Source organism: Bos indicus, chromosome 27 (assembly GCF_029378745.1).
Source record: "Bos indicus isolate NIAB-ARS_2022 breed Sahiwal x Tharparkar chromosome 27, NIAB-ARS_B.indTharparkar_mat_pri_1.0, whole genome shotgun sequence".
Lineage (NCBI taxonomy): Eukaryota > Metazoa > Chordata > Mammalia > Artiodactyla > Bovidae > Bos > Bos indicus.
Window position 1 is genome coordinate 2,375,230 of NC_091786.1, and position 23,224 is coordinate 2,398,453.

Sequence of the window (23,224 nt, forward strand, 5' to 3'; positions counted from 1 at the left end):
CTCTCTGTTGACATTTTCTAATCCACTTGTGTGTAGATTAATTATGGATTTGAAACATTTAAATATGAATGTTTCCTTAAGTAATGCAATTAACTAGCAAGAGGCAATTATAAAAGTCTTTTGAAAATAGTTGAAAGTGTCCTCCAATAGTCTTAAGCTTTAATAATTGGCTCAAAACGGTTTTCGACCATTTATTCTCCTGGACTCCAAAATCACTGTGGATGGCAACTGCAGCCACAGATTAAAAGACACTTACTCCTTGGAAGAAAAGTTATGAGAAACCTAGACACCTTATTAAAAAGCAAAGACATCACTTTGCCAACAAAAGTCCGTATAGTCAAAGTTATGGTTTTTCCAGTAGTCATATACAGATTTGAGTTGGACCATAAAGAAACCTGAGCACCAAAGAATTGATACTTTTGAACTGCGGTACTGGATAAGACTCTTGAGAGTCCCTTACAGCAAGGAGATCAAACCAGTCAACCTTAAAGGAAATCAACTCTGAATATTCATGGGAAGCACTGATGCTAAAGCTGAAGCTCCAACACTTTGGCCACCTGATATGAAGAGCCAACTCATTGGAAAAGACCCTGATGTTGAAAAGACTGAGGGCAGGAGGAGGAGGGGAAACAGAGGATGAAATGGTTGAATGACATCACTGAATTCATAGACATGAGTTTGAGCAAACTCAAGGAGATAATGAAGGACAGGGAAGCTTGGTTTGCTGTGGTCCATTGGGTTGCAAAGAACTGGAAAGATTTAGCGACTGAACAATAACAACAAAATTATTTCCAAACCACCTTTTAGAGATGAAGAGTTGATGAGGGTGTTCAATCATATTGAACGAGCTTGGAATTTCTTAATTCAGTTCAGTTCAGTCGCTCAGTCGTGTCCAACTCTTTGCAACCCCATGAATTGCAGCACGCAAGGCCTCCCTGTCATTCACCAACTCCCAGAGTTCATTCAGACTCACGTCCATCAAGTCAGTGATGCCATCCAGCCATCTCATCCTCTGTCGTCCCCTTCTCCTCCTGCCCCCAATCTCTCCCAACATCAGAGTCTTTTCCAATGAGTCAACTCTTCGCATGAGGTGGCCAAAGTACTGGAGTTTCAACTTCATCATCAGTCCTTCCAATAACACCCAGGACTTATCTTAATTACTGAGTATTTAAACCTAAGAATTTAAAGAGAAATTAATAATATTTTGATTATAACCATCAGCACCATCCATTCTATATTATAAATATCTTTTTTTTTTCTATCTGGCAGTGCGTTCTAGCTCCAGGAAAATCTTGGGAACAAGACTTGTACCCAGGGAGCATCTGTGTTATTGAAGGTGAGGGCAAAGAGGGAAGACAGGCAGGAAAGAGAGCTACTCCCATCGAGTTGATTCAACTAAGAGCTAAATTCATGCAGTCACCAGTATTTCTTTCTTACTCTTTTAGAAAGTTTGTGCTGCTGTGTTAAAAAAAAATAAAGTTCACATAATTGGAAAGTGCCCATGAATAGATCCATGGCTTCAAATTTTCTCAAAGTTACTCAGAAATGGGAGGACAAGCAAAAGTTCTAACAGACTGGACAGTGACATGGAGAACCAGGGACAAACATCACGTGCTGGCTGGAGGGACTGGGAAGAACACATTGACGCCACTCTTCTTGACAAGGGAATGTGAGCATGACACACAGATGAAGCCTACAGCCTCTAACGTCACTCCAGTCACAGGCTTTTAGGGTATATGGGCTTTCTTCAGTGCCACTTGGAAAGTAAAGGGGAAGTCAGGATTCTGGAAACAGTTCAGTAGCCCCCATTTCAGTGATAAAGAAATAAAGTGATCCAGAGTGATGGTATGGGGAGGGAGGAGGGAGGAGGGTTCAGGATGGGGAACACGTGCATACCTGTGGCGGATTCATGTTGATATATGGCAAAACCAATACAATATTGTAAAGTTAAAAATAAAATAATTTAAAAAAAAGAATTTCCAGAAAAAAATAAAAATAAATAAAGTAAAAAAAAAATAAAGTGACTATAAACTCCAGCAGGTGTGAATTTGCTTCCTGATGTCTTTTGCATGACCATGAGACTATATGAAATGAATGCTCATGAATTTAAAATCACTGTTCTCGTACATGCACCCCAGTGTTCACTCTAGCACTGTTCACAATAGCTGAGGCATGGAGGCAGCCTAAATGTTCATCGACGGAAAAACGGATAACGAAGATGTGGTACATATATACCACAACATTCAATGGAATTTTACTCAGCCATTAAAAAGAATAAAATGATGCCATTTGCAGCGCCGTGGATGGACCTGGAGATTGTCATACTGGGCGAAGTAAGTCAGAGAAGCAGAAATGCCATGTCATTCCTTATATGTGACATCTAAAAAGAAGTGATACAAACGAACTTACAAAACAAAAAGAGACTCACAGACTGAGAGAACAAACTTATGGTTGCAGGGGGGAAGGATAAGGGGAAGGGATGGTTAGGGAGATTGGGATGGACATGTACAGACTACGATGTTTAAAATGAATAAGCAACAAGGACCTACTGGATAGCACAGAGAACTCTGCTCAATGCTGTGTGACAGCCTGGATGGGAGGGGAGTTTGACAGAGAATGGACATATGTATATGTGTGCCTGAGTCCCTTCTCTCTCTACCTGAAACTATCACAGCATTGTTAATCAGCTATGCTCTAATATACAATAAAAAGTTTTTTTTTTTTTTTTAAGAAATTCTCTCCTTTGAAATTGTTAGAGGGAAAATAGAATGGGGTAACTAAGGTTGAGAAATAATGTGGTATAACACATCAAACATGATACATTTCTATGAGGCTTAGTAACCTCCATGCCAGGGTGGCACCAAGAATTCAGTAGTGAAGATGCACAGAAGAGAGAGGACCAAGGTTTTCAGCTCTTCGCTGACAAGGCATTGTAAGAAGCACGATTTGTCAGAGAAGCTAACACAATACAAGAGGTGGAGGAAATCCAGGTGTCCTGGGGCTTGCCCTGACTCCAGTAAACTCAGAAAGTTACCTGGAGAGTATTCACACTATCCTCCTTCTCAAGTACCCATGTTCCTCTAAACTGTAAGACCAGTGTAAGAGCTGGGAAGCGAGTATTGACACATACAAGCAATAAGTTACATTTGATGAGCGTTTGATGAAAAACCCGCAGCAGGAATAAAAAGAGATCAGGCTGGTTTACATTTTATCTGCAAGCAGAGCAAACTGGCTTGATAAGAACTCTGTGAAACTTTTTTGAGTGTGAAATTCTGAAAAGAAGAATTCTAGTAAACAAAAATTATAATCATACATTTATTTGGTAATATAATTGCTAGCAATTTATTTGCATACAATATAACTAATATGGTTTCACTTCATGGAGTCTTTTAAATGGTTATTTTTATGAAAGTGAAACATTTGTTTTCTCATCATGTCCATGAGACTGTAATTCTGTTTTTCCCAAAAGGCTTGTAATTCTTCAAATGCAATTTCACCTACCAAGGGGGATTTGAGGCAATTAATCTTCCTTTAAGGCCTCTGGGTTAGCTTTGTGTCTGGGATAGTTATTATCTTTTTCAGGCCTTCATTTGCTTATCTGTCAAATAAAGGAATCAGTCTTGATAATCATTAACATACTTTCATGCTCAAAATCCAAAAATTTTAATTTCCTATGTCATAGTATTTGGTATCACAAAGATTTTTAATCATCAAATCAGTGAAGAATTAGGCTGTCTTGTGGATTTTAAGCATTTTAGTTAATTTATTACTCAATTTTAATTAGTTACCCATACCAAATAGCTACTTTTTAAATTTTATTTTTCTTTAAAAAAAAAAAGGCATTTCCATATTAACTTATATTAATTATATTAATAGGGGACACAAGAACACTGCTTAAAACTGTGAGCTACATAGACTTAGAGAACAATCTTATGGTTGCCAGGGGTGAGGGCTGGAGGGAAGGGATAGTTAGGGAGTTTTGGATGGACACGTACACAGTGCTATGTTTAAAATGGATAACCAACAGGGACCTACTGTATAGCACGGGGAACTCTGCTCAATGCTATGTGGCAGCCTGGATGGGAGGGGAATGTTGGGGAGAATGGACACACACACACACACACATGGGTGAATCCTTTTGCTGTTCACCTGAAACAATCACAGCATTGCTAATTGCTTTATACTTTTTTTTAAAAAAGTTAAAACAAACAAACAACTGTGAGCTCCAGATCCAATCCTGGTTCTACTGGCTCACTACCTGATAACTTGGACACATGCTGCAATTACTTGTGTTTAGTTTTCTCATAGGAAATTAGTTGTGAGAAGAAAGTGCTTACAACAGAGTTGAGATACATACACCCATATGTGTGTACCTGTGTATTTATATGTATAAATTATTTATTATATTTTGCACACATGTAATCTATCTTACAGAATGTATAGAATGTAATAGATATAACAGAAAAGTATCAATGTGTCATAGGCATTCAAAGACAGTTACTATTAATTGTATCATCCATTCAAAATCTTTCATACATATGTCTATGAATTTTTGTCAGGTGCATTAAATCACAATCACTTTGACCCTAATATCTCTTCAATGTCATGACATTTTCTTTTCACGTACAGCCACGTTAAGAGAGTATGAATATGCCTAAATAAATATGCTTCAAACTCCTGCTTCTGGTAATGTGTCTAAATTTACTGCCTGTTCAACAATTCACAGAATTAAACAGCAATCCAAAAACACAAGAGGGGGCCCAGGAAAAAAAAATTGATATTTAAAAGGTATCATATTAGTGAAGTAACAGCTGTATCCCGAGAAAATAAAAGTAATGCGAGAGGGTTAACCTGCTCAGCACTTACTGGTGTAGGTGAGCTGAAAGCCCTGGTCCGTGTCGGATCCGTTGGAGTTGAACTCCAGCCACAGGTGGTTGGAGGTGCTGTTCAGGACGAGCCCCACCAGCTCGTTCCTAGTGAAGGCGCCCAGGGGCCGCGACAAGCTGTCCTTTCCATCATAGACCTGAGGAGAACCACAGCACGAGCACCCTGGTCACTGAGCTCTGTTCATATGCCAGCAATTTTAACAAGAGATCCAAACTTTCAAACACACGATTTTATACAATTCTTTAGAAAGCTACACAGTTGATAGAAAGCCGAGTAGACACGGCCAGACCATCCTTTTTTCTCTAACTTTTACCTTTACATTAAAAACAAAAGATTCCACTTGTGCCCAGGTCATTTATCTGCATCATGCTGGGTTCTCTCTGCTCATGTAAAATGGAATCACTAGGCGTCTGCATTTCCCGGTTCCAGAGGCTACCACATTCCCTCCCTCCCGATCCGTGTGCAGAGTTTGAAAGCACGTCTTGCGGTTCACTGTGGACATCCCCTCTCCCATCGGAACGTGTCACAGGGTGTGGTGCCAAAGCTTTGTCCCACTTTCTCATCCCTGTGCCTGCGGTGACTTCAGCTTTGAATTTGCCCTAACAGAGGAATTGGTGTCTGGTCTTGCTCTGAAGCACTTCGAGATTGACTCTTGTCTTTCTAGGAGGTTGTACAGCCTGAGTGGACACTCTGGGTGTCTGGAAGGCAAGAGGACTGGGCTCGGTTTTGAGTAGACATCATGGGTGAGGGAAAGGAAAGTGCGAAAGTGTAAGTCATTCAGTTGTATCTGACTCTTTGCGACTCCATGACCTGTACACCACTAGGCTCCTCGGTCCATGGGATTCTCCAGGCAAGAATACTGGAGTGGGGAGCCATTTCCTCCTCCAGGGGATCCTACTGACTCACAGATTGAGCCTGGGTCTCCTGCACTGCAGGAGGGTTCTTTACCACATAAGCCACCAGGGAAGCCCCAAGGGAGATGAAGTGGTGCCTTCTCAGGTCCACACTAGGAGTACAGGGGTGCCAGCCACATTGCCCCAGCAGGGACTGTGTCAAACAATCTTAGGGCGTGGACAGAACCTTCCTAATGCCGGAAAAAACGTGTTCACGTTCTAGTGGAATTCAGCACTGAGCCCTCACACCATCAGTAAGTGGTCAACACTGGAACGCTTAGTGGGAGAGGCTCGGCCACTTGCCTTGGAACATTGTGAGTGTTCATAGCGAGGGACCATGTATGGATGAGGGCTTTTTAGAAGAAAGAATGCAAATGTATCACATCATACTGGAGAACATCCAGCTTTTCTCGATGAAAAAATCCTAACTAATTAAAACATCACAGTGCTTGGTAGCCCCCCAGAGCGGTCTAGTTCCCTCACAGAGATTAACTCTTCCTTTTCCTCTCCCATCACTCTTCTGATGTGCATGGAAACCACGAATGCTGCTTGACAGACTGACATACAGGTTCACACACTCCTAAATGGAGAGGACACATTTGGAATAACTAATTTTATGGTTCACGATTGGATTGCATTTTAATTCAATACACTCATGCTCGAGTTAGGAGAATCAAATACCCTTTACTAGCGTCAAGCTAGTACTGGACAAATCATTGTTTGGCTTAATGTACATGCTTTAATTTCTGACACCCAGATTACAAAGACTTTTAAATCCAGAGCATTCTGGCTGAAAAATAAAGTGTCCAGGCCTTTCCAGCAAGGTCTTATGTTACCTCACATGCCATGTAATTCTCTGTGATTCACAAGAATCTGTAGAGAGGAGGCAGCATTAAAGCAGATAAACACATGCCTAGGTTTAGTCCTCAAAGCTCTGAAGCACCATTTGCTGGTCGCCTCCACTGATCCTGGCTTGTCTGAGTGCTTCTCTGAGATTTAATAGCTCACATAGACAGCACTATTTGCTGTCTATAGTGCCCAGGACCCTCTCATCTACAACCACAAAAACTGACCCACTGCCATGCTGAACTACAAGCTTCTGCAGAAAAGTAATTCTGTCTTATCTGTCTACATCACCAGCAATTAGCACTGGGCTTGACAGTGAAAATCTCTGAATGAAGAAGTAACTGACGAGTGTGGATATTATGTTGTCAGTTCTCTCAAGTTGAAAATCTGGATTCATGCTTCACATGTATCACAAGCAACAACCCAGATAGTGTTGGAAGGCAAAGGCATTGACTTTTAATTCCAATGAAATTAGTGACGAGCAATTTTAGCTCAAGATAACACCTCGTAGTGTATTTCCTCATCTACAAGCAGCTAGAATCAAAGTGTCCCTTTCGGTCATTAGGAAAAGGCTCCTTGGGTCTCACATTAGTGCAGGACTGTAACTAGTTGCACTACAAAATCTCCTCAGAGCTTGGCACCTAATCAGCGCCATATGCTCTGTGTGGAACAGCCAAGGGACCAGATGAGTACAGGTTAGAAAACATCGCAAGGGATCCTGGAATGACAATGCCGAGACCAGCCCTAGGCCTGTAGGCGCTACCCTGCAGAGCTCTTTCCAAAACTAACCTCTCTCTCCACTACGTATTTTACCATGGCATTCTCCTTAGAACTATTAATATACCTCTCTTTCATGATTCTTCCATTCAAAACAAGGAAACATCATGTTTATATGTGTGGGAGGGTGTATACATAGGAAATGTGGCCTTTGTATGGTATAAATCATGCTATTTATATGGGGGCAATGTAAACAGCATTTAAGATCAAAAATTAAGATAATCTCTATACCTATATCCCCTTTTTTGGATTTCCTTCCCATTTAGGTTACCAAAGAGCATAGCATTACCTAAGTTATACAGGAGGTTCTCATTACTTATCTATTTTAAGTATAGTATCAATAATGGATATATGTATACATATAACTGATTCACATTGCTGGACAGTAGAAACTAACACAACTATATGCCAATAAAATTAATTAAAATTAAGATAATCCCACATGAAACTTTTTAACACTTTGATCTTTATTAGCATGGTCAATAAAATATATGCTTGCAAAATATCTCAGTACTTCAGACAACTGACAGTTTTTCTGGGATTCAATTTGGTAAGCAAGATTTTCAGAGAAGGCAATGGCACCCCAGTCCAGTACTCTTGCCTGGAGAATCCCGTGGTTGGAGGAGCCTGGTAGGCTGCAGTCGATGGGGTTGTTAAGAGTCGGACATGACTGAGCGACTTCACTTTCACTTTTCACTTTCATGCATTGGAGAAGGAAATGGCAACCCACTGCAGTGTTCTTGCCTGGAGAATCCCAGGGACAGAGGAGTCTAGTGGGCTGCCGTCTATGGGGTCACACAGAGTCAGACATGACTGAAGCGACTTAGCAGCAGCAGCAAGCAAGATTTTGTTCTGATTTTTTATTATAATCAACAAGTTTAAACACAATCACAAATGCACATGATCTGCTTTCTTCCATTCCAATAATACTCATCAGTGTATATTTAATGCAGTGTCTCTAATCAGTCACCTACACCAAAGTATTATTAATTGTTCTTAAAAGTGTACCTTAAAGGCTGTATGTTACATTATGCTCAGTTGCTAAGTTATGTCCAACTCTTTGTGACCCAATGTACTGCAGCATGTCAGGCCTCCCTGTCCTTCACTATCTCATGGAGTTTGCTCAAATTCATGCCCATTGAGCTGGTGATGCTATCTAACAATCTCATCCTCTGCTACCCACTTCTTCCTTTGCCTTTAATCTTTTCCAATATCAGGGTCTTTTCCAATGAGTTGGCCTTCACATAAGGTACTGAAACTTCAAAGTACTGGAATTTCAGCTTCAGCATCAGTCCTTCAAATGAATATTCAGGATTGGTTTCTTTAGGACTGAGTGGTGTGATCTCCTTGCTGTCCAAGGGACTCTCAAGAATCTTCTCCAGCACCACAGTTAGAAAGCATCAATTCTTTGGTGCTCAGCCTTCTTTATAGTCCAACTCTCACATTTATACATGACTACTGGAAAAACCATACCTTTGACTATATGGACCTTTGTCAGCAAAGTGAGGTCTCTGCTTTTGAATATGCTGTCTAGGTTTGTCATAGTTCCCCTTCCAAGGAGTAAGCATCTTTTAATTTTGTGGCTGCAGTCAATGTCCGCAGTGATTTTGGAGCCCACGAAAATAGTATCTGTCACTGTTGCCACTTTTTCCCTTCTATTTGCCATGAAGTGATAGGAATGGATGCCATGATCTTCGTTTTTTAAATGTTGAGTTTTAAGCCAGCTTTTTCACTCTCCTCTTTCCCTTTCAGCAAGTGGCTCTTCAGTTCCTCTTCACTTTCTGTCATTAGAGTGGTATCATCTGCATATCTGAGGCTGTTGATATTTCTCTTGGAAATCTTGATTTCAGCTTGTGATTCATCCAGCCCATCATTCTGCATGATGTACTCTACATAGAAGTTAAACAAGCAGGGTGACAGCCTTGTCATACACCTTCCTCAATTTTGAAGCAGTCTGTTTTTCCATGTCTGGTTCTAAATGTTGCTTCTTGACCTACATAAAAGTTTCTCAGGATACAGGTGAGACAGTCAATTCCTAGTCAGGTTGATAAGAAATCTGGGGTCCCTGAGGAGGAGATAGGGGTCTGAAATTCTCAAGGAGGAGGAAAGGACAAATGCCTTTTTTCCCTTTCCATTTCTTAGTCTTAGTCACATAAAATGTGTGTGTGTGTGTGTGTTTTCTTTAAGTGGAGAACTGATGATTACACAACAAACAACTCAGTTCAAACTCTATACTAAGCATTACATAACAACAATGTATCCTGCTTGAGGACAGCTTCTCCTTGAAAACCTTCAGACTAAGCCTGTTATCTTAGAATGTATATTATGGGAGTGGCTCTGGTAAGATCTTTATATTATTAATTCTAATTCTGTCATATTTAAATGTAAATTATGGAGTAGGTCTAGTAGGATATTTACAACCTTGAGATATTCTTTTGATTTATTGTAATAACCAATTAAAAAAGTATATAATTCCATTGCTTAGACTAGTGAGGGAGCACTCTCCGTCCCCTTCTGATGTCTATGTTAGAAGCTTTCTCTATTCCTTTACATACTTTAATAAAACTCTGGTACACAAAAGCTCTTGAGTGATCAAGCCTGGTCCCTGGTCCTAAAGCTAAATCTTTTTTGGAGATCAGGAATCTGACACCATTCGCTGTAAGGTAAGATGGTTTGATATTTCCATCTCTTTAAGAACTTTTCAGTTTGTTGTGCTCCACACAGTCAAAGGCTTTAGTGTAGTCAATGAAGCAGAAGTAGATGTTTTTTGGAATTCCCTTGCTTTTTCTTTGATCCAGTGGATGTCTGCAGTTTGATCTCTGCTTCTTCTGCCTTTTCTGAATCCAGCTTGTACATCTGGAAGCTCTTGATTCACATACTTTGAAGACTAGCTTGAAGGATTTTGAGCATAGCCTTGCTAGCATGTGAAATGAGTGCAGTTGCATGGTAGTTTGAACGTTATCTGGTATTACCCTTCTTTGAGATTCAAGTGAAAACTGATGTTTTCCAGTCCTGTGACCACTGCTGTATTTCCCAAATTTGCTGACATCTTGAGTGGGAGGTTAGCAAAGAAAATAGTTTTGTATGATTCGACTTTAACTTTTTCAAGATCAGTGAGGATACTCTAGTTTATACCTGAAAATCACTTCTTAATTACAGTGACTCATACTGCCAACATGAGCTTTTTCGAAAGACCATTGCAATGAAAGAACAGCTAAAATAAAATCTGTCTTTTAAATTATGACCTAGAACCGTAGTCAAGGGTGGACTTGGAGGAAGGGAGCACTTGAGTCTGGAGGCTTCTCTTGACCTGTGCACATGGTGGAAACTGCCAGCAATCCTCTTCATCCACTATGCACACAGAGAGTACCCTTGAGGGGCACTAGAGTCCTCCTGTAGCAGGCTCTTTGCATAGCTTCTCAATGCTCACAGCTTCAAGCAAGCCAAGTTAACTGGCCCTGAGATGGAACATTGTGTGTGTCTGTGTAGAAGAACATGTGAGTGGGCACCCTAGGACTTTAGAAAGGGAATGAGACCGGTCCTTCTTGTAAACCAGCTGCGATGATGGACAAGGTGCTCAGTCCCCCTGGAACCAGTTGTGGACAGGCTGGATGGTGGCCAGTGCAGTCTTTGTTGCTCAAAACCAGTCTCTTTCCATGAGGCTCGGGGTGCAAGTGCCTACTCAGACCCTAGACCCAGGGAGGTCCCAGTTTCCTGACATAGTTTCAGGAGATATGGAAAGTATTTCAGAAGGAGTTTGGTGGCATTTGCAGTTGGAGCTGAGATTTTCAGGTCAAAGCAAGATGTGGATCTATTTCCCTGCCCATTTTCCTGAGTCCATCTGGAATGTGAGTGGTGTGTACGTCTGAACCTCCCCACCCCCACCCCAGAGAAGCTCCCTGAGGCTCTGAGGCTAAGAATCACCTACTGCAATGACCCTTGTGGCTGGCCCCATGCCTTGGATACCCCAGAGTTCTGTGAACACAACTCAGCCTTGTGTGTGAGACTGCCTCCTCCTGGCATGGCTTCTCTACACACACCCTGCTTGGTGGTCCCAGGACAGTGGTCAGGTTTGTTTCCACTGTCACATCCAGATCCTTCCAGCTCTGAAGGATGCTCTGTCATGACCACATTTACAAATCAAGAGGGACTGCAGAAAGGGTTGGTCTGAGGATCCTGTGAGTTTTTACTGATACAACTCCTAGTGTGCGCTAGGCACAAGGCTACTAATATGTATCTATAGTATATTATTTTCAAAACATCACAAAAAAGGTAGGCACCATTGCATGTTTTCTATGTATAAGAAAACTAAGACTTAAAAATCTTAAAAAAAATATGCCTAAGATACACAGTGAATGCATTTCAGATCCAGGATTACAGACTGAGATATTTTAAAGTCCAACACACATAATGCTAGAGACCACTATCTCAAACCAGTTGGATAAGCAAATTGGGAAAAATGTGTATATATAAAGATATGTTAATATAGGTATATGTCTATATCTATGATATACCTGGATCAAGATCCTATTTATTCCTTGAGAAGGAAAGATGGAGTTTTATTAAAGAAAATTATTTTTACCTTCAGAATATCTCCTTCAAACAGCTGGAAGCTTTGTGCTCTGAGATGGATCCCCTTGCCAGCTTCTGTTTCAATTTTATAGATACACTCATGGTTATTATCATAGTTTGATGGGAAATTTGGAGACAGCAACGTTCCTTCATTTCCTTTGACACTTGCTCCACATTCAGCTAAAATAAACAGGACATTAAAAAAAGAAAGAAGATTCAAAAGTGGAATTACTGATTTTAATAAATAAAAACTTTAAAATCATGGCAGCCCTCTTCTCTCTCAATGTATGTCTGCTGTTAACATATTGCTTTTATAGACTAACAGCTTCTTTTCACTGTTTTACCAACTGGACAGGAAAGATATCCCCATTCATCCCATTTTCAAGATTTTCTTGTTTCTTTTAGTAGACTGCTTATTCCTCCTATCGTGCAGAGTTCTAGGGTGAAACAGGTAAGTCTGAGCACTCTGACTGACCCCTGGGTGCTCGCCTGTCTGAGCCCCAGCTCTGCCTCGTGAAGTGTCCCTGCTGACCCCTACGAGCTGACTCCACAGTGATGTCCACGTACTTCTCCCTGTCGGCATTCCATGGCCTTAGCCTGGATGCATTTAAATGGGATTTTAACCATGGACCAGACCACTGAGTCTCCCACTGCCATGTCACAGTCCTGAGCCTGTCTAACTGTCTTGGGATAGAAGTCCCTTTGATGGCAGAAAATACATTCTTTTCCCCTTTTCCTGATGAAAGGAGAGGGCAGTTCACCTCTAGATCCAAATTTGCATAAAGAACTTAAATCAGAGTAAAAATGAAAACAAATATAGCCCTCAACTTTCTGCCAAAGTCACCTAGACTAGTCACCAGAGAAAGTCACCTAGACGCTCAGCACCCATTCCTCACCAAGGAAAGTGAGCATGTTAGGCTAACCTCTAAAACTCTAAGTATCCAAAGCAACTATAACAAGATAAAATTGCCCTGAGTTTGCATGTGTGTGTTTGCATATGTGTGTGTGTGTATGTGTGCATGCTTGTGTGACAAGAATGCTCCATGTGATTCTGCATGAAATCACTTATCAGCCACACTATGTGATAAGCACAGCGATTTTTAACATTCCAACAAAACAAGCCTGAGTGTGAAGAGTAATGGTCAAGTTGGAAACTGAAAATAAGTAAAATGCCTGCACACAATGGGGGTGAGAGGGGGGCAGGGGTCACTTTAAAGGGGGGGGCCTCCTGAGGGTCACACAGTCTGGCGCTGTCCCAGGCATGCCTGTCTTCATAATCACAAATCTCTGACTTCCCAGTCTCTCTCTGACAATAACTGAAGTCCTCCTCTGCACCAGGAGTGGGGCTTCCCTGGCCTGATGATGGAAGGAAAAAGCTGGAGATTCAGGATCAGCTCCAGATGATTTGTGCCCTTGAATCTCAGAATATCCCCACATACGCGGGCTAGGAAGAGAATCAGGGAGAAAACACAGGAGAACTTGGTTCCCCTGCTCTTAATTTCCCTCCAAAAGGGCATAAAGGGGGGTTTTATGGGAAATGGGGGAGAAAATGTTAAGAAAGAAGCACAAGTGGCCTTGTGGGCATGACTGAAGCAGGGTAACATTTGGAAGAACGTAGGAGATCTGGCTTCAAACACTCCCTGGCCCAGACGGCAGGGAGTGTCTGGGGGTCATGGAACCAGGATCCCTGGAGAGCTTGGAGCACAGAGATGACCAGATAGATGGCTGTTTGGAAAAGGGGACACACACTAAAAGAAAACAGGGAATCCAGAGATTCTAAAGGAAACAGTCATAGTGTGAAAATGGACATGTTAACAAATTCTAGAATTCCCAGTCTAGAGGAACACACTGGAAGATCAAATAAGTACTTATGATGCTGGGAAAGACTGAAGGCAGGAGGAGAAGGGTAAGACAAAGGATGATGTGGTTGGATGGCATCACTGACTCAATGGACGTGAGTCTGAGCAAGCTCTAGGATATAGTGAAGGACAGGAAAGCCTGGTATGCTGCAGTCCATAGGAGTTGCAAAGAGTTGGACATGACTCAGCAACTGAACAACAAAAGGGTTGATAAAAATTGTCTAGGTACAGCAATCTATTCTTCTTTTGGTCTATTAGTCACTTGAACTGAATGCATTTTTATGAGTATTACATCATTAAATAAAGAAAACAATTCTAAGAGGTCAGTATCAATGCTAAGTCCATTTTACAGATGAAGAAACTGAGGCAGATTAATTAACCTGCTCCAGATCACATGGGGGCAGGGTGGGTGGTTGACAGAGTTGGGATTTGAATCTCAGGTGGTCTAGTAACACCCACACTATGTTGTCAAAGTACAATATTTATTATCAATTATGCTTACAGATGTTAAGTAACCCACGAGGAACACATACGAATGTATGACTCCAAAAGAGTAGGAACATGAGGCTGTCATGATTGAGCATCTTAACATTCCACAAAATATCCTGCCATGGAACAGGAACGTTTGCACTGGGATCTTGTTTGTGAGGCAGGCTAATGACTTAAGTTTATTTCCAATTGAATGTCCTAGTCACAAAGACAGATGAAACATGATTTTCAAATGAAAGAACTGGAATGTGTAAAGAAGACTGAGTAAGTGATCTAAAGCCCAAGACGGTCCCATAGGAGATAATTGAGTGAAATATGACAAACAGTGAAAAAGCAGGTGCTCAGAAACTTAAAGAATGCAAGTCATCAGAATTTCAGAAATTCTTTGAACTTGATTTCAGACATCCATTGCAAATGTCCATTTCTGGAGCAATTAAATGTGTCAATTTTAAGTTCTTTCCATAATCCATTTAAAATGACTTTAAGATGAAAGAATATAATTTCCCATAAAATGAATCATTGGCTCTTTTTTTTTTTTTATAAAGAACCTCCTGAAACTGTAATTAAAATTGAATTGTCATTTAGAGTTTTGTAATGGAACTAAACTTATAAAAGTAAATGAAAAAAATAGAAAGGAGTCAATTGATTTTTCAGTTAATTCTTCTGTACAAAAGCATCAACCTGTGCAGGCTGTCTTTCAGCTCTGGGTGATGTAACAAAAGAGATGAGAGGCTTAAAGGACAACATTAATCAGTATTTCTCACAGCTTTGGAAGCTGAAAGTCTACACCCAGAGCATTACCATATTATCTATAAGTATTAATATTCAATATTAAGAGATACTTTATCAGGGATATTAATTTACTATTTGATAGTAACACAGTAGGTGAAAATATATGCTGAAATGGCAACTCACTCCAGGATCCTTGCCTGGAGAATCCCATGGACAGAGGATCCTGGCGGGCTACAGTCCACAGGTTCTTAAAGAGTCAGATACGATTGAATGACTGACCATGCATGCAATCTGCCTACTTACACTGATCTGGATTCAAATTCTGTTGCTGAAGACTTGCTCCTCTAAACACTGCTGAAACCCACAGTGCCTCCCATCTTACAGGGACACTTCTTCACGTAAGGAGTACCGGTCAGGGCAGTTCTCAGCCCAGGTTTCCACTCAAAGTTCTGCTTATAACCAGGTGTTTATTAGGGAAAGGTGAAGCAGTGTGCTATAATTCTCTTGGCCTTCCTCCAGGTGTGATCTTCAGAATGGATCTGTAACTCTTGGCTAGGGATAGGCTATTCTTTTTTCTATGATTTTGAAGGACGAAAGATAGACACAGAGTGCCAATGAATCAAACTGTGAGATCAAGATAGGCACTCTGAGAGAAGTAACAATTGCTTGACAAACATTTACTGCATATGGCCCAGAGCTGGATCTGGGCTAAGGCAGCCCCACTGTAAAGGAAAGGTCAGCCTGGCTGGGGAGACAGAGACAAGAAGACAAGCTTACTGGCTCAGACGGTGATCCCGGAGGGTCCCTCTCCAGCCAGGGAGTAAGCGGGGTGGAGAGAGCTGCATGGGAGGGCATTCAAAATGAGGAGGGGCAGTCTGGCAGAAAAGGTGGTGCATGCTGTGAGTAAGGAGCGGTGAAGAGAGAGGCCTTCAGGTTAGAGAACCAGGCAATTTTGTGTCTTGTGCAGTGCGTCTGTACGTGAGTGTAGGTGTGTGCCCGAGCTCAAGTATATGATTGAGCTGGGTGGGAAGTCAGAGGGTCTCCCAGTGAACAACACTGACCCTCCCGGAGGCTGCCTCACATTCTGTTAACAGACAGGTGGGGGGAGGCTCTGAATTCAGACAGATCACTCTGGGGCTGCGGCCCCCCCGGTGGGCAGTCCTGGAGGCAGGAGCGTCTTCAGGGTGTGAAGGTGAAGCCTTCTCTAGGCCAGGTAGAGAGGAGCCCTGGGGGAAGCAGAATCTTGAGAACTACCACTATTCAGATGTGAAGAATGAGGGAAAGGGTGGGGGGGCGGGAATTCCCAGGTGCCAGGTGGGTCACCTGCTGGGTTTTATTGCCTTTGGAAATGTGGTTAGTCAGATGGACTCTATTCTTTGCAGCCAAAGATGGAGAAGTTCTATACAGTCAGCAAAAGCAAGACCCGGAACTGACTGACTGTGGCTCAGATCATGAACTTCTTATTGCTTAAAATTCAGGCTTAAATTGAAGAAAGTAGGGAAAACCACTAGTTCATTCAAGTATGACCTAAATCAAATTCCTTATGATTATACAGTGAAGGTGACAAATAGATTCAAGGGATTAGATATGGTAGACAGAGTGCCTGAAGAACTATGGAAGGAGGTCCGTAACATTATACAGGAGGCAGTGACCAAAACCAACCCAGAAATGTAAGAAGGCAAAATGGTTGTCTGAGGAGACGTTACAAATAGCTGAGAAAACAGAAGATGCAAAAGGCAAAAGAGAAAGATATACCCAACTGAATGCAGACTTTCAAAGAATAGTAAGGAGATATAATCAAGCCTTTTTAAATGAATAACATGAAGAAGTAGAGGAAAACAACAGAATGGGAAAGACTAGAGATCTGTGCAAGAAAACTGTAGCTATCCAGGCAACATTTCACAAGAAGAAGGGCACAGTAGAGGACAGAAATGGTAGGGATGTAACAGAGGCAGATTAAGAGATTAAACAGAAGAGATTAAGAAGAGGGGGCAGTGAAACACAGAACTATACCAAAAAGGTCTTAATGACCTGGATAACCAAGATGGTGTGGTCACTCACTTAAAATCAGGCATTATGGAATGTGAAGACAATTGAGACTTAGTATGTATTACTACAAACAAAGTTAGTGGAGGTGATGGAATTCCAGCTGAGTTATTTCAAGTCCTAAAAGATGATGCTGTTAAAGTGCTGCACTCAGTAAGTGTACAAATTTGAAAATCTTAGCAGTGGCTGTGGACTGGAAAACATCAGTTTTCAGTCCAATTCCAAAGAAAGACAGTGCCAGATAATATTCAAACTACTGTACGATTGTACTCATTTCATATGCTAGCAAGGTAATGCTCAAAATCCTTTAAGATAGGCTTCAACAGTACATGAACTTAGAACTTCCAGATGTACAAACTGGGTTTAGAAAAGGCATACAAACCAGATATCAAATTGCCAACATTTGCTGGATCATAGAAAAAGCAAGGGGATTAAAAAAAAATATCTGCCTCATTGACTATGCTAAAGCCTTTGTGTGGATCACAACAAACTGTGGAAAATTCTTAAAGAGATGGGAATACCAGACCACCTTACCTGCCTCCTGAGAAACCTGTATGCAGGCAGGACAAGAAGCAATAGTTAGAACTGGACATGGAACAACAGACTGGTTCAAAATTGGGAAAGGAGTACAACAAGGCTGTGCTTATTTAACTTATACACAGAGTATATCAAATGAAATGATGGGCTAGAAGAAGCACAAGCTGGAATCAAGAAGCTGGGAAAAATATAAAAAAACTCATATATGCAGATAATACCCCTCTAAAGGCAAAATGTGAAGAGGAACTAAAGGGCCTCTTGATGAAGGTGAAAGAGGAGAGTGAAAAAGCTGGCTTAAAACTCAACATTCAAAAAACTAAGATCATGGCATCTGGTCCCATCACTTCATGGCAAATAGATGGGGAAAAGGTAGAAACAGTGATAGACTTTATTTTCTTGGGCTCCAATATCACTGTAAATGATGACTGAAGCCATGAAATTAAAAGATGCTTACTCCTTGGAAGAAAAGCTGTGCCAAAACTAGACAGCGTATTAAAAACCAGAGATGTCACTTTGCTGACAGAAGTTTGCATAGTCCAAGCTATGTTTTTTCCACTAATCATGTATGGATGTGAGAGTTGAACCATAAAGAAGGGTAAGAGCCAAAGAACTGATGCTTTCAAACTATGGTGCTGGAGAAGATTCTTGAGAGTCCCTTTGGACAGCAATATCAGACCAGTCAATCCTAAAGGAAATCAATCCTGAAGGTTCATTGGAAGAAGGAATGATGTTGAAGCTGAAACTCCAATACTTTGGTCACCTGATGCAAAGAACTGCCTCATTGGAGAAGACCCTGATGCTGGGAAAGATTGAAGGTGGGAGGAGAAGGGGATGACAGAGGATGAGATGGTTGGATGGCATCACTGACTCAATGGGCATGAGTCTGAGTAAACTCCGGGAGTTGGTGATGGACGGGGAGGCCTGGCATGCTACAGCCCATGGGGTCACAAAGAATCGGACACGACTGAGCAATTGAACTGAACTGATGCTGAAGCTAAAGCTCCAAAACTTTGCTGACCTGATGCAAAGAGCTGGATCATTGGAAAAGACCCTGATGCTGGGAAAGATTGAGGGCAGGAGAAGAAGGGGGTGACAGAGGATGAGATGGTTGGATGGCATCATTGACTCAATGAATGTGATTTTGAGCAAATGCCAGGAGATAGTGAAGAACAGGGAGGCCTGGCATGCAGTAGTGTTTCATGCAGTCACAAGAGTAGGGCATGACTTATCGACTGAACAATAACACAGCTATTCAAAGGTTTCTTGTGGCCAGATGAGCTGGAAGGAAATTTTGGGGGAGCAGCTGGTGAAACACAAGAGGAAAAATATAGAACAGCCTCAGCCCAAGCCACTGTGCTGTCTCAGTGCTGGGGTGAAAGCCTAGTGTTGGAATCTTGCTAATTGTGCTGGTGGGCAAAGGTCTTAGGCTCTTAGTGTTCCCTTCTGTAGAATGGATCTGATACATGTAAAGAGTTCAGAGCTGTGCTGGTCTAGAAATATTAACTATTAGTTCAACCCCAATTGCTCCTCATTTTACACTTAAGGCAACGATGCAAAACCCCAGATAAGAAGAATGAATCTAGATAAAATAGAATAAAGGCAAATAGAATATTATAATTGATAGACAATGTTACGTATGAGGAATACATCTTCAACTTCATTGGGTTGGGAGTTTTTTCTCCAGATTTTAACCATCTTGTTCAGTAACTTCTAATTTGAGGTAAATGGATTCTAGGCAACTCTTAGAACATCTAGGATCATCTAGAAAATAATTTTCTTAGAAAGTATTCCTTTTTCCTTTAGGCCATGCTCAAAATTGGCATCCAATTCTCAAATAAAATCCATAACTAAAAAAAAAGTGAGAACTACTGTTTTAGGAAAAAGTCAGATCGTACAAAGGTCAGATATCCACCCCAGCAGGAAGCAGAGATGATACATTTCATGTTCATTTGTCTAATTTTTTATATTAAAGTCCTCATTACCCTACTGTCTATGCCACATTGAAACTCAAAAAGACAGTATTGAAACTCAAAAAGTCAGAATAATTAAAGAGATTCTGTTCTTTGGAAAAACAATTCAGTATTTTTATGGGTTATGAAATTTCACTTTCACAACTTGCCCACCAGGCTCTAGTGTATCAGGTGGTAAGAGGCGCATGGAGGGTACCAGGGGCTCCTCAAGAACTCAGAAGGCTCACAGTGAAGGGGTCTGAGGGTCCTAACTAGACAGATGCCATAATGCTGTGACATTAGCCATGCTTGGTAGCTCTACAGGACAGACTGCAAGCTCTTCTCATGCTGAGCAGCACGGCAGAGGGCAGGCAGAAGACACTGCCCCTGGAGCTAATGACTAGACTAGCCAGACCTTCAGCCAAGCTTCCTTGTTTAAACTCTGAGCACCAGATCGATTCTCTGATGAACTCCTCACAGCAGCACAGGCTCAGGTTAACAACAAATACACCCCACGGAATGGGCAATGGGCATCCTGAATTCCACAGTCTCAGCACAGTGCCTCGTTCCAAATACCTAGATAAAGATTCATACAGCTCTACAGAATGACCACTTGAATTCCTCGACAACACAGGGAGAAAGCTAATCCAGCATTACAATTGCTAGCACGCCCAGTTTGCAGGAGTACGCACAATCCTCTAATCAGAGTGTAAAGAAACAACAAAACCAGCACTTTAAATTGTCACCAGCAGAGGCTCACTGCTTTTAAGCAACAGAATTGTCAAAGGTTGTGGTAATACAGCCTGCCTTCTAGCTTCTTCTTTTTCCTTTGTCCCAGGTACACAGTGTATATGTTTATGTATATATTCTTCCTCATTACTACGCTTGACACAGGCTTCAGTTTCACCCCCATTCAGTCATGAGGTTTTAGAGCTGAAAGGGGCTGGCTTTGTCACTGAGGTAACCACAGCCCAGAGAGGGTCCTGTCCCCCTGCCCTGGGAAGTGGAGCCTCTGTCCGTCCCAGCGGGTGGCCCTCAACCCTCCCTGGCCCAGAGGCCCTGCGCGCTGACTGCACCACGCCCTGTCCCCTGGATGAATGAAATGAAAGCGTGTGACCACCTACCCACACACCTTGGCAGAGGTGCACTCCACACACGGCGGCCCCCACCCAGGCACGTGAGCTTGGTAGCACCTTCTAAGCGGTAACCCGGGAAGCAGGAGAAGGTCAGTGCGTCCCCGACTCCGAAGTGAAAGCCGATTCTTCTGCTGAAGGCAGGGACGCCAGGGTCATCACATGGCTCGAGGTCATACTCTGAGACAGGAAGGGACAAAGCATATGTGGGAACCTGTGTAAACACTCAGACATCACTTGGCAAGAATCCAAAGCTGCTATTAATTTTTAAAAAGTAAATCACTAGACATATATTTTTTTCCCCCAGACTCTGCTGTGACTGTCACATGGATTGTTGTTCTTTGCACTATAGGTTTTCACATGACAAATAGAACAACTTATAGTGTTTAAAAGGGCTTCCCTGGTGGCTCAGAGGTTAAAGCGTCTGCCTGCAATGTGGGAGACCTGGGTTCAATCCCTGGGTCGGGAAGATCCCCTGGAGAAGGAAATGGCAACCCATTCTAGTATTCTTGCCTGGAGAATCCCATGGATGGAGGAGGCTGGTAGGCTGCAGTCCACAGGGTCACAAAGAGTCGGGCACGACTGAGCGACTTCACTTATTTACTTACTTACAGTATTTAAAAAAGTAGATGTAGGGACGTCCCTGGTGGTCCAGTGGCTGAGACATTGTGCTCCCAAAGCAGGGCGCCCAGGCTCAATCCCTGGCCAGGGAATTAGACCTCACATGCTGCTACTAGAGTTTGCATGCTGCAACTAGACCCAGTGCAGGCAAATAAATAAATATTTTAAAAAATAGATGTATAACATTATAATAACCTGATCCATTTAGAACTGTCACTTTAACAGTATGGACTTATTCTAGTGACACATCTAATTGCTGAAGTCAGTTACTGTCCTCTTCTTAAAGGTGATTTAGATAAACAAGACCCCGTGGAGCAGAAACTAAAAGCAACATCACAGGGTTTTGCTGGTGGAAAATTTATCATAACCAATTCCACTCCTAAAATACACCTCAGTATGGAACAGCAAAACTGTAACCTGCCTATGTTTCAATTTTAAGCCATGTTTTATTGAAATGCAATAGAAAACGTTCTGGAAACTGCTGGAAATTTCTGCAAAGTACTCAGGAAGAAGGTGCTAATTTAGTAATCAAGAAAAAAAAAAAGATTAACGTCTGGTGTTTTGCTGCATTGGGGGATTAAATGTACAAAGTACCAGAGCTAATAACACTGTATATTTGTCTCATTCTGTGGTGTTGATTCTTTCAAGCCTCAATTGTAACAGTACAGTTGCATCTGCAGTGTCATTGGTCTCAAGGTACATCCTTCAGACCATTTTTCTCCTTCTTGCCTTTTTCTTCAGTGTCTAATGCCCAGTGCTTAGTCAGATAGGATCAAATGGTGACCACCATCAGAGATTTGAATGACAGAAAGAGTTTCAAAGAAGTTAAAGTGACAGGTAAAGAATGAGCAATATTTCGATGAAGGGGAGACAAAAGACAGGTTCTCCTAAGGTGGTGGGAAAGTGTGCTGGTTCTTCTGAAAACAATTGCCTCCCCTTCCCTATTTCCAGCTCTCTTAACTGTGGATTCTTCACTCTCAATAAACATAGTAAATTCAACTATCATTCCCCCAGTATTTCTCAGTTTAAATCCACGTTTTCTACTCTCATCACCGACAAGTTTTATCACTGGTGTCCTGACCTCATAAGAAGAAATCTCCTTCCCCATTTTTCCCTTGCCTCACCCAATTGACTGGTCAACGTGCAAGTGCCACGCTTGCCACATTGTCTTTGTCCTGTTTTTCGTTTAGGTAAAAACTCTATTCTGGATCTCTGACATATTCAAACTACTCTGGTCACTCTGGAAATATGATCATTAATTTGACTTATTTTTAATATGGCCCAGAAAGGGGAAAAGTAATATCATTTAATTCAACCCAATAAATATTTATTTGTCATATCAAAACAGGACGGTAGACTTCCTAGGAAGAACAGACAGTACTGGATCTCTGGAGGGAGGAGTTTGCCTGGTGAGGGATGAAGAAAGGCTCTGAATGAAGAGGACACCACATCTGTAAAGGCACTGAGCTGCCCAGATTCTCATCTTTTGAAGAGGATGACCAGGAAATTATGTGAACTCACAGAAAGTTGGCATTCAGAAGGCAGAATCATAGGAGGCGTGGTGAAGGGAGGTGGGAATAGTAAGTGGACACAGAGAATGGTCAGAAATGGACGCTCAAGGTAGAGCAGATGGATCCGGGAAGGTGGACAGCCTGACCTAAACATTCTGGAGTACTGAGTTCTTCTCTCCCGATATCCCTTCATTATCTGCAGGGACAGATAATATGTGATACATACAGACAAACATGACTCCTTGTCTGAGTTCTTCTTTCCCAATACCCCCTCATTATCTGCAGGGACACTGACTGGGAGACACAAATGCTCCTTTAATGTCTGTGCGTGCAGGTGCACTCGGCTGTGTCTGCTCTTTGTGACCCCACGGA

At 41.8% G+C, this 23,224-nt stretch overlaps 1 protein-coding gene across 1 annotated transcript in view; it reads right to left on the reverse strand.

Annotated features, from left to right (window-relative positions):
• Nucleotides 1-23,224, reverse strand: part of CSMD1 (CUB and Sushi multiple domains 1) — a 2,070,704-nt gene that overhangs the window by 338,544 nt on the left and 1,708,936 nt on the right. The window contains exons 21-23 of the mRNA XM_070781602.1: nucleotides 20,712-20,900; nucleotides 11,986-12,155; nucleotides 4,867-5,023 (exon numbers count right to left, since the gene is read on the reverse strand). Of these exons, the coding sequence (XP_070637703.1) occupies nucleotides 4,867-5,023; nucleotides 11,986-12,155; nucleotides 20,712-20,900 (516 nt within the window). The remainder of the gene's footprint in view (nucleotides 1-4,866; nucleotides 5,024-11,985; nucleotides 12,156-20,711; nucleotides 20,901-23,224) is intronic.